This window comes from Chelonia mydas, chromosome 10 (genome assembly GCF_015237465.2).
Source record: "Chelonia mydas isolate rCheMyd1 chromosome 10, rCheMyd1.pri.v2, whole genome shotgun sequence".
Taxonomy (NCBI): domain Eukaryota; kingdom Metazoa; phylum Chordata; order Testudines; family Cheloniidae; genus Chelonia; species Chelonia mydas.
In genome coordinates, this window is record NC_051250.2 from 42158197 (window position 1) to 42170596 (window position 12400).

The 12400-nt window shown below is 40.8% G+C and overlaps 1 protein-coding gene across 10 annotated transcripts in view; it reads right to left on the minus strand.

Annotated features, from left to right (window-relative positions):
- Positions 1 to 12400, minus strand: part of BBS4 (Bardet-Biedl syndrome 4) — a 100928-nt gene that overhangs the window by 53648 nt on the left and 34880 nt on the right. For 2 of the 10 annotated variants that reach the window (XM_043523422.1, XM_027818867.3), the window contains exon 3: positions 10140 to 10263. The exons of 3 other annotated variants lie outside the window; for them this stretch is intronic. In XM_043523422.1, the coding sequence (XP_043379357.1) occupies positions 10140 to 10263 (124 nt within the window). Of the gene's footprint in view, positions 1 to 3162; positions 4489 to 10127; positions 10288 to 12400 lie in introns of all 10 variants that reach the window. 5 more of the 10 variants (XM_037910414.2, XM_043523423.1, XM_037910416.2 and 2 more) reach the window with 5 other exon arrangements.

A 12400-nucleotide genomic window follows, 5' to 3' on the forward strand; every position in this document is an offset into this window, starting at 1 on the left:
CACCCAGGCTCTCAGCTGCTGGTCTCACTAGCTGAAGAACTGAACTGGGGCAGAGTCATAGCCCCATTCAGTATGCTCATCTCTCCTAGCACCTCTGTTTATTTGAGATACTTTGAGCCCTGCTCTATTTCACCTTCCCCCGCAAATGAGCTTTAAAAGCCAAGCTTTAGTGGACTGAGGTGAAACTGGGAGGAAGGCCACCAACCACGACAAGAGGCAAGTAAACAGGAGTCACAAGGAGATAGGGTAAAGAGGAAGAGAGAACCACCACTCAGAGGACATGTTAAAAGATGGGGACCAAAATCCAAAATCTCATAAAATCCCAGAACGTGGACACTGGGGAGAGAGAGACAGTACAAACAGAGGAGAAGAATTTCATTTCAGAATCAGGATTCCTTATTAAATGTATTATTTGTACGCAGTAGCACCCAGAGACCCTAATCAGAGCCCCATTGTGCTGGACATGGTACACACGTATAAAGAAAAGATCATCCTTTACCGACAGTTTACAGTCTAGACGTATGAAGAGACACAGCCAGTGAAGATAAATGAGGAGGAGGACAAGATAACAGGGAAGCCATCCAATTTATTTATAATGAGCAGCAGTCTTAGTACGCTCACTTCCAGCCATCATCAATAGGGGATTTTACCTGAGTTTCTCTCAGCTTCTGATTTAACTACTTATTGCAATAAACTAGGCCAGTAGCCAGAAGAAATTCAGAAATAAAACCACTCCATTAAATTTTTGAATCCTCTCATTTAAGGGTGGGTTTGTGCATGTGACTCTGCCTTGAAATTAAAGCCCTCTGTACATTACTTATTGTACTGTCTCTAATAGCATCTCTGTAATGGAATGAAACTTGGCAACTCCATTAGAGATCTTGGATAAATCCAGATGGGCTAACATTGGGTATACACTTTGGTACCCAAATTTTTTTTTTTAGCAAGAGAAAAAATAATTGAAAACGATGGATCTGTTGTACTATTAGAGAGAATAGGAAACATTGAATTTGGAAATGGATTCAACTGCTTTTTGCCAAGTTCTAACTAAAAAGGCTACATTTTAAAATAAATCACACAATCAATCCCTAGTAGGAGCGTGGGCTTTTAGGTGTTTTTAAAATTAAGAGAAATTGACATAACTGGCCAAGTCCATCCCTCTTGTAACTACGTGTTTTTTTTTTAATTAATGGGATTATAATAAGGATGAATTTGTCCCCAGTGTATTTTAGCTTGAAATTCTAGCCCCATTGATGTCAATGGAGTTTTGCCACTGACTTCAGTGGGGCCAAGATTGCACCCTGAATGTACTGAATAGTTCTTTTGTCAGAGATTTTTTTTATTTCTAAAATCCTAGCTGCCAACTGACTTTACAATGAACTCATGCCAGTGTATGGGCAAGTGCATGGAGAGTACATTGTGATATCAATAGGAGTCCATGGAGGCTATGTTGAGATATCAAAGTAGTAACAGAAGTCACATTACTCTAAGGGGCAAAAATTAAAAATCAAAAAGTGGCAAAAATTAGTGCTGGTGGAAGGTGCTGGCCTGACAGTTCTTGAACCTGAAGACCTCAGTGTAGCTATTGGGGATTTACACAATGGATAGTGACAGTAAAAGCTTTTCACATACTGCTTTGCATCAACATGCCTCAAACCAGTTCTGCAGCAAATATTAGCAGAGAAAGGAAAATTCAGTCTCCACCACCCATTTGGTCCAGACTTTACTGCAGGGGTTAAAATTAATGCCACTTGTAGCAGGGTGAACAAGAATCCAAGCTGACCTTAGAGTTATCTGCAGCTTTTATATACCACTTCTCACCATGGTAGCCAAGTGCTGCACAAAATTAATGACAACAAAAACCTGAACAAAGAGGTGGTTTTCTCTCTCTGCTCCTTTAGGGCAAACTTTGTGTAGGGTTTTTTAAATAAATTGGAGCATTGATGGTATGGGAAGGCTCTGTTAAAAAGGTAAGTGCTATACCTTAATCTGACCATCTCCAGAGTTGAGTGGATGGACCAGCTCAGGGATGGCACAGGAGTTCCATCATTGTGGCCCATTAAGCTTGTGGTCTCTCTGTTGACACTGCCCACAAAGGGCGGGGGGGAACTAGTGTAGTGGTGATGTTGACATATTACACGTCAGTAATAAAAAGGGATGCCATAATCCAGTGTTTGTGTCATATTGACCAATTTAAAAGCTTCTATTTATACAGATACCCCCTCCAGGGATCAAACATGGTGGGGAAAGAAATCCTATACATGCTCATTTAGAACCTTAATTATTTTAAACTAAGTTTGGAATGTTGCAGTAATTCCATAAGCACTCTGAAATTCGAGAGATGCTCTAATGCCTTATAGCAATGATTGTAATTTCTTAATCTACTGGAGCAAGACAACTGCAGCTTACATTTTTTTCAGAATTGTCATGTAGTTTGGGGATGGTTAAGTACTGGGCAGGACTGTTAATAACATTCCAGATTCAAGCCTCTTGCTTTCATTGCCATGTTTATTTAAATCCTGGAGGGAAAGAGGGTTGCAAACATCTGTGCATTTCTCCTTCTTGCTTCATCTTCCAAATCTGCCAGTGCAGTGAATTAAAATACAATTTTAAAACAGTGGTAATAATGGTAACAAGGATCTTTTAAAGAACTTTAACATAACAAAATAATAAGGCACAAACGCAAAGAGATACAATGAACTCCTCAAAACATCCAGTGGATTGCTTTCTCATCAGTAAAGTACAGACGGTGGATAGAAAATATTTTTTAACTCTAATACTGAGATTTTTAGATTTAGAAACAAACCTACTGCTTTGCAGGTGGTGAATGTTTTGGGAATCCCTTGCTGGGCAGGTAAGCAGATGGACTTAACTCAGAGATTCAGTTTCTCTCCCAAAGGTTTATAATCAGGCTATAACAATATAGTAAAAGCTTTAAAAGAAAACCAATACAAAAACACAGCCCATGATATACACAGACCCATCTTTGGGGGTTGAGGACCTCATATTCAAGGGCAAACTGTCTTTAGAAACTCATTAATGCGATCAGAAAAATATCTCAAAATATAAAAACACTAAACAGGACATTTTAGATACTGCACTCCACACACTGAGTATATTTGCATATAAAATTACACACACAATGCATATACAATTGCATACACATGAAAAGACGAGAAATCTCTTTTAAACCTTTCTGCTCCTCGACCTGTAGCCATCCTCTCTTTGTTCACTTCCCCCTTCTTTCTATTTTGCAAACTGAAGCCAGAGCAGCTTTAAATCAAACAATAAACCTGTATGGTGTTTAGTTATTTACAGTCAGATGGGGTTAATAAAACTTGTCATACGCAATTCTGATGCTGGCAAGAAAGCCATGATTCAGAGCTGTGATCTCACTATCATATATTAATAGCTACACTTTACACAGAAAACTGGAATGAAACTAAAAAATAATTTAAAAAAACAGTTTTAAACAAAAAGCAAACATTCCTGACTCTACACCTCCCCCTAGTGGAAAATAAGCCATAGTTAAATACAAGAGCTTTCTGTTGCTGTAAAATAGTATCTTCAGACTCCCTCAGTAAGCTAAAGGGAAAAATTGCAGAATTTCTATTGTTAGGCTACTTTTCATAACTAACAAGATATTAGCTCAAAGTTAAATAGTCTGTGGCTCATCTAAGACAATTACAACTCTGATTTACTCCAAATAAAAGTGTTTTTATTTGTAATTTGCAAATAGCTCCATTAATTATTTTAAAAGGAACATTCTGGCAACAAATACTGCTTACATTTCACCCATTAAAGGGGAATAGGGAGGATCTGAAAATAAAAAACCTTTGGCCACCTAGCCCTTCACAGTTGCCACAGCCATTTGGAAATTCACATTAGAACTCAGTGAAAATAGAACCATTGGAGTTACTGAAGAATCTCCACTAGTTGTTAGCAGCATAGGGCTGGACAAGTTCTGATATCATTCAACAAAAGTCAGTGGCACACATGCACTTCCCTGTGTATTACAATACAAAATACTATTTCAGATTCAAAAACATTAACATGGGTGAAACTAAATTACAAACATATGCATCTTAAAATAAAAAATTTGAAAAGTATTTGCTTTTTCACTTTCCTGCCAGAACCTGAGCTCATAATTCTGTGTTTCCCTGCCCGAGCCAATGAGATAAACAACAAAACTGCAGTGCAGGGAGTTGCATTCGTAACACAGAAACAATGAACTTGAGCATTATCAGTAAGAAAAATAAGAATCTAAAACAAGCACTGGCATTTTTTTTTTAAACGTCAAGTTCATCTGGAAGGAGAACGGTCTTTACCATGACAGTTAGCTCCCACCATTCTTGAGGGTCCTCTAAATCCTGAGCTCAGCCTTGAAAACATCTCCTCCTATTTAAAGAATTCTATCCTCAGATCCTGTCTCATGCTCAAGAAATGGGTGGAGCTCCCGTTGGGCTTCCCTTTTGGTCAATGGTACTCCTAAATTGGACAGAGAAGAGGGGTCACTGCTGAGTACTCAGTTTCTATTTATTTCATTAAGAATAAACACAAGGTGATGGTACTTTTAATGTTACCAAGCATCAAAGTATATCTTGCTTATGTCTTTTCTTTATTATTTCCTTAGGCTATGGCTATACTACAGTTTAAGTTGAAATAAGTTATGTTGTTCAGGGGTGTGAACTAGCTACCCCTTGAGCGACATAATTTATGCCGATTTAAACACCAGTGTGGATAGTGCTATGTCAGCAGGAGAGCTTCTCCCACCGACACAGCTACCACTGCTCGTGTGGGCTGGAGTAATTAATAGGAGAGCGGCTACACAGAGAGCTTACAACAGTGCAGCCATACACTCTAGTGTAGCCTTAGCCTTAGACTGTGATAGTACCTATACTATGCTATGTGTTTTCTGAGACACAAAAAAAGACACAGTACCTATCTCAAAGAGCTTAGACTCTTAAAGACAAAATAACTGGACAAAGGTGGAGGGAAGGAGATGAAATATGCATGTAGAATGGACAGAATGTGGTTGGATGCTGTGTAGTTGTAACCATGTTGGTCCCAGGATATTAGAGAGACAAGGCGGATGAGGTAATAACTTTTATTGTATCAACTTTTGTTGGTGAAAGACAGACTTTCGAGCTACACAGAGCTCTTCTTCAGGTCTGGGAAAGGAACTCTCAGTATCACAGCAAAATGCAAGGTGGAACAGATTGTGTAGCATATGTAGCTGGCATATACTGTAAGGGACTGATCAAGGTAGAATGGCCTGTTAACACCTCTGCAATGGACGCATCATTATTTTTGTATTTACTTGCATAAACTATCCCAATTGCCCTCCAACGCATCGATTATTAGCTGGCTTATTTATTGTAGGTTTCCCAGCAGAAAAGGTTCTTGAGGAGGGTTTTGAATTATCAGAGGGTAAGTTGCCTGGTGCATTAACTCAGACAGAGTATTCCAAGCATGGGGGTAGAGTACAAGACACAAAACGTGGCTGTGGGAGAAATGGATGAACGGGGCAACAAGATCAGCATCACTGGCAAAGTGGAGGTCTGAACAGAGATACAAAAAAAGACAGGCTCAGGTAAGCAAAGAGGGGTGGAGTTACACTGTGTACTGATGGTAAGAACAAGAAGCTTGATGTGGTGGTGGTGGTGAAGTTAGAAGAGAGAGTTTAAGAGTCGGTTGACATTGCCAGAGCACTGAGCAAGGAGGATGATCTTGGCAGCTGTGGTTTGAATGGACTGAAGTGGGGGCTAACTGGTGTTAGGGAGACCAGAGAGGAGGAGGTTGCAGTTATCCATGTGGAAGGTTTAATAGGGCTTGGAAGAAAGCTTTGACTGTCTGAACAGAGAGGAAAAGTCAGATATTAGAGATGCTGTGAAGCAAAAATGGCAGGATTTAGACACAGTCTGGATGTGAGGGAGGGAGCAGTCAAAAATGCCTTCCTGGTTGTGGGGTTCAGTGACAGGAGGATGGTGGTGGTGTTGTCAGTAGTGTTAGAGAAAGAGGGATGGGGAGAGATTTGGAGGAAAAAATAAGGAGTTCAGTATGGCCATGTGTGATGGATTTGGTCACAGGGACCCCCTTGGGACTGTCACCTACGTGCTGAATTTACCTCTGAGCCCATTTTCCCTGTCAGCTTGGGACTCCAGAACTCTGCCTTGTTGAGCCAGACATGCTAGTCTGCTGCAACACAGACCCAGGTTTGGGCCACGAGCCCAAAGCTGCAGACTTTAAGCAAAAACTGCTCAGCAGGTCACCTATCTCCAGCACCCAGATACCCAGCTCCCAATGGGATCCTAACCCCAAATAAATCTGTTTTACTGTGTATAAAGCTTATACAAGGTAAACTCATAAATTGTCTGCCCTCTATAACACTGATAGAGAGATATGCACAGCTGTTTGCTCCCCCAGGTATTAATCACTTACTCTGAGTTAATTAATAAACAAAAGTGATTTTATTAAGTATAAAAAGTAGGATTTAAGTGGTTTCAATAACAGACAGAACAACAAAAGTCACCAAGCAAAATAAAGCAAAAACATGCAAGTCTAAGCCTAATACCTGTAAACAGTTTCTTAATGTCAAATCTCACCCTCAGAGATGTTCCAATAAGCTTCTTTCATAGACTAGACTCCTTCCTAGTCTGGGCCCAATCCTTTCCCCTGGTACAGTCCTTGTTAACAGACATCTTTGGTGGAAACTAGGGCTTTTCTCATGACTGCAGCCCCCTTTGTTCTGTTCCACTCCCTTTTATAGCTTTGGCACAAGGCGGAAATCTTTCGTCTCTCTGGGTCCCCACCACCCCTTCTAAATGGAAAAGCACCAGATTTAAGATGGATTCCAGTATCACGTGACATGGTCACATGTCCTGTGAGACCGCATGCACCCAGGAAGGTTTGCAAGTAAACAGACCATTTACAACCAATTGTCCTAGTCAATGGGAGCCATCAAGCTTCCAAACCACCATTAATGGCCCACACTTTGCATAATTACAATAGGACCCCAGAGGTATACTTCATGTTCCTAGTTTCAGATACAAGAATGATACATTCATACAAATAGGATGAACATACTCAGTAGATTATAAGCTTTGTAATGACACCTTACGAGAGACCTTTTTGCATAAAGCATATTCCAGTTACATTATATTCACACTCATTAACATATTTCCATAAAACATATGGAGTGCAACGTCACACCATGTTTAGTTTAATTTGGTGATGTGACATTCACGAGGAGATGTCGGAGAAATAAGATGAGATCCAGGACTGGCTAGAGAGAGATAGGTGAAGAGTGAACGGGAGATTTCTGAATCATTAGCTGCAGCTGTGAGATGCGATCGCCCAAAGAAGGACAATGACAACCCTGTGACATCCCTATGGAAAGTGGAAGAGGAGAACAGCGCCTATACTATAAAGACACTGAAGGTATAGCTATGCAAGGGGAGAACCAGGAAAGGAAAGCAGCAGAGAAGTCAAAGCAGAACAAGCTAGCAAGAAGGAAGGTATGATCAATAGTGCTGAAAGCAGCAGAGAGGTCAAGGATGAGGATAGAGAAGAGGCCCTGTGATGTGGCCAGGAAGGAGTTATAAGAAATTTAGATGAGAGCAGTTTCAACAGAGTAGAAAGGGTGATAGGCAGATTGGAGAGGATCCAAGATGGAGGTGGAGAAGGGAACCTGAGTCAACAGTTCGATGAGCCGTGGATTATGGGAGGCAATGTGAGAAAAAGTGTAGTGTTTTTTGACAAAGAAAATGGGAGAGTGAAAGAAGAGAGGACAAATTGGTGGGGCATAAAATCTGCATGGTCTGTAAATCACAGGTAGGGAGATGGAAATGGACAGCTAAGCACTGTCCCAAGGAGCTGCATATTCCTTTTCAGGATTATTTTTGCAATACTGATTCCAAAACTCATTGGTCATAAAATCCTGCTTGAAGAGTGGTTTGAAATGGAGATCACCATATGGAACCACACCAGCAAAGGGAGACATCTTGCCTGTTCAAAGCTGGCAGTCTTTACTACCACCTTACAGTGAGACACTTACTGTGAAAAGGGCAGCTTTGTGTGATAACGGAAGCAGCACAGGCTGTGCAATGAGGTCAGCAGTAAGGTCTAAGTGGTGCAGTTTTGGACATTAATATCAATAGATGATTACCATATAAACCCCACAGCCCATAAAGGGGACTATCTCCCTCTTGAAAGAAACACCTGTAACCCTGAATAGATATTACTATTGTAATGGGCATAACCGGCTTATTATTTATAGTAGCCGGAGTACTGGATTTAGTCAGTGTTGCAGAAGTGTCCAGTCTAATTCTCTGTTCCCTCTCGGAAAGATTCATCCTTTGGCCTGCATTCTTCTGTGCTGGGTCTCTGCTGAAAGGTCTTTTTTGTGTAGTGGACCGAGCTAATGCCATTAAGCCATTTTCCAGTTATGATAAAAGAAATATTGAAGAAAATACAGAGAAGGAAGAGGTGTGGTCATTCAATAATGACTTCTTTGAAAGTCACATCTGATATGTAAATAATCCCCAGTAAACTATACTTGCTTTGCTAAATGTAAAAAAAAAGAATGTGTAACAGTCAGGTCTGGCAGCAGTGCCTATAGTTTAAGGTGTCTAACACTTTCCATTATAAAACCCAGTTTTCAGTTGTTTATCACTGTGCCAAACTTTAATCATTCCAGCTAAAATGTTCCACGTCACATGTCTGTCTCAGGCTGAACTTTTGCCTGTGCAACCTTTTTTCCTCCCCCTTGTGTGTATGCATTATGATACAGTCTTTAATTGCATGATTACATACGTCCCATCCTACCCCCACCGGAAATCTGCCCCATTCAGTGCACAAGATAGACTGGGCTCAGGCAAATGAATCACAACTGTGCAGTGAATAAAGCTGTTTACAGGACCCCTGCCTCACGGGTTGCAGAAATTGGAAGGCATACACTGAATGATGCAGGAAATTGCAGGAAGAGAAAGGGTGGTTTCTTTTAAGACAGTCCAGTGCTACCCTAGAGAACTGGATACTATCCCTGACTCTGCCACAGAATTTTTATGTGCTGCTGGGCAAGGGAGCTCTCCTGTGAACATATAAAGCGCTATAAAAATACTAAGTTCTCTGAAAAATCAGACCGTAGGTATCTTAAGTTGAGCACCCAAATTCAAGGACACTTGACAATTTTGCCATTCATCTCTCTGTACCATAGAACCCCCTTGTAAACTGAAGATAACACCACTCTACCTAACAGGGTAAAGAAGATAAATTCTTTAATGTTTGTAATGCTCTCAGACACCTCACTGATGAGAGCCATAGAAAAGCCCATGAAGAAATTAATAATTCTATAATCAACACAGGATTTGGATAGTATAAGGTAAATAAGGCTTAGGCCACACCCTGAATGATGAGGATAAAATATTGAATAATTACCCATTCAGGGAGCACCTTTGTGTCTGTGCACTGATTGAGGTTGTGGACATGGCCAAAAAACTGAATATGAGCACGTCATTGAAGACTGTAGCATAACGCATATGTACAAGAGTGGTGAACTACGGTTGCAGTGCAATCTTAATTCTGGCACTTCCTAACTTCTGAGTTTGCAATGTTAATGTTCTCTCAACATAGGGTTTTTTGTTTAACTTTGTATGTAATTAAAATAAAGTTGTGAATGTTTGAAAATGCAGGCTTGAGAATGCAGATTGGGAAATATTGTTTACTTTTAAATGGTGCACATAAAGGTAGATGTAAAGCTGGTAGGGTTTGTAAATTACACAAGGGAATTTTCTTGGGATTAAGGATTTTTCAAGGAGATTGAAAACCTGGGAGACTAAGGCTCCTTCTTTGTACCCCCTCACTTTTCTCATTCCTATAACAAAAAACAAATAAAACAAAACAACTTAGGAAATTACATAAAATAAATAAATAAAACCTTTTATGAATTCAGCAATGGCAAAGTTGCACACTTAAACAATTAAAAGCCAGGAAATCATCCTTAACTCTGCCACCTGCTGCTTATATATTACCATATACTCTTTGATTATATGATAAGATGTTATCTGAGATTCAGTGTTTATCTAAAGTTGTAAAAGTAGGAAGCCTCAATCATTATCTAAGTATACCTCATAACAGACCTGCGATGTAGATACGGATCTTCATTTTTACAAGTTGGGAAACTGAAGCAGAATGGCTAACTGAGTTGCCAACAGCTGCAGAGTCAGGATTACAACTCTGAACTTCCTGATTTCCAATCCTGTGCTGAAATCACAAAGCAACACCAACCTCAGCAGAAAAAAAAATGATGCTGTATTATTTGAGAAACAGTGCTTGATCATGTAATTACAGATTTTAATGTACTCGCACAAGAGCGCACAGGTATATTGGCACAATGAACCTTCACTTCGACATTCCCTGACTTTTGAGTAGTTTATGTTACAACCATGACTTTTTCTGCATTTAAATCTATGATAAAACCTACAGATTTACTGTAGTCAGGAAAATGCAATGAAAATACTCTAGATAAGAAATATTCTACCAGGAAAAAAAACACCGAATTTAAATCTCTATTCCACATGGTAACATTTACATCAGATGTGGAATCAAAGTGCACAATTTCAATAAGGTTAAAAGAATATTTCATATATATTATACAAGAAGCATTTACTCATATTTTAAATTATTTCCCCCTCCAGGATTATGAGGTCCGGATCAGCCAAAATCTTATTTCAGTTTGTAACTCACAAAAAGTTGGATAATAATTTGGATGATGATAATAGTGAGCTCTTATAGAGCACTTTTCATCACCAGATATCAAAGTGCCTTTCAAAAGGTCAGTATCATTATCCCCATTTTACTGATTGGGAAACTGAAGCAACGAGCAGTAACGTGACTTGTCCAAAATTACTCAGCTGGCCAGTGGCAGAACCAGGAATAGAACCCAGGTCTCCTGAGTTTCCCTATTCCCTAGCCCAAGATACTGTGTTTTGCAGTCACATTTCTTTTTGATATTTCTTCTAATAAGTTCTTTTCTATTTAGCACACTTTACAAGCATTAATTAATTTAATTCAGGGTGGTCATTTTTATCTGGATTTTTCAGGCAGAGTTTCACTCTCAGAACTTCAAAGGCAGCTTTGAATTTGATTCAAAGAATGGATTTATATTAATTTGAAAGTATTAGGAGTTCAAAAATGACCAGCTCTGCAATGCACAAAGTAAACTTATCAGCGTATTAAACCATTAGTGATATTCAGTGTGTTGGTGGGTCTTGCGCTTACTGGTGGATTTGCTCACCTTGGAGCTTCACGGCGGCCCTCAGTTTTGTGAACCCACAGTCCAGGTCAACTCCTTCTGTGTCTGATCAGGAGTTGGGAGGTTTTGGGGGAGCCTGGGCTTGCCCTCTACTCCGGGTTCCAGCCCAGGGCCCTGTGGAATGCAGCTGTCTAGAGTGCCTCCTGGAACAGCTGTGCGACAACTACAACTCCCTGGGCTACTTCCCCATGGCCTCCTCCCAACACCTTCTTTATCCTCACCATAGGACCTTCCTCCTGGTGTCTGATAATGTTTGTACTCCTCAGTCCTCCAACTGTCCGCGTTCTCACTCTCAGCCCCTAGCGCCTCTTGCTCCCAGCTCCTCACACGTACACCACAAACTGAAGTGAGCTCCTTTTTTTAAACTCAGGTGCCCTGATTAGCCTGCCTTAATTGATTCTAGCAGTTTCTTGATTGGCTGTAGGTGTTCTAATCAGCCTGTCTTAATTGTCTCCAGAAGGTTCCTGATTGTTCTGGAACCTTCCCTGTTGGAGGATGGGACCGTCCCTCGCTTGCTCTTCAGCTATCTGCTTTCTATTCTTTCCTAAAGCCCCCTGGCCTGGATTTTTCTTACTTTTGGACCCTGCCTTAGTTTACCCCCCCCCGAACGGGCCGGACGCTTTTTGATTTGGTTTGATTTTTTTGTCGGTTTTGCTCTTTTTTGTGCTTTTCTGAGTGCTGACAGGCTGCCATCTTGCAGCCAGCACCACTCCCCCCCCTCGCCTGCTTTTAGGCGCAGCTATTTGTTTTAGCTGAGACCCCCGGAGGAGGGGGGGAAGATTGCTGTTTCTGCTATCCGGAGGGGGGAGTGGAAGCCCCCAGACCCAGCCGCTTTGCTGGCAGCTCGGACTATCTCTACAACATTCTTAGCATGCCGGAAGCCTTGGAACACAGCCAACACGGCCGGAGAAGAAGGACTCCAGAAGACAGGAGAAATAATTTAAGAAGCTACAAATCATCGTGAAGGGGGCCGTAAGACTGAGTAATTTTTCGAATTTTACTCTCGTGGGGGGAGTTTGACTGTGTTTTACTTGCGTTTGTGGCGGCACAGGGGGTGTGGCAACAAGCTGCCCCCTGATCCATCGG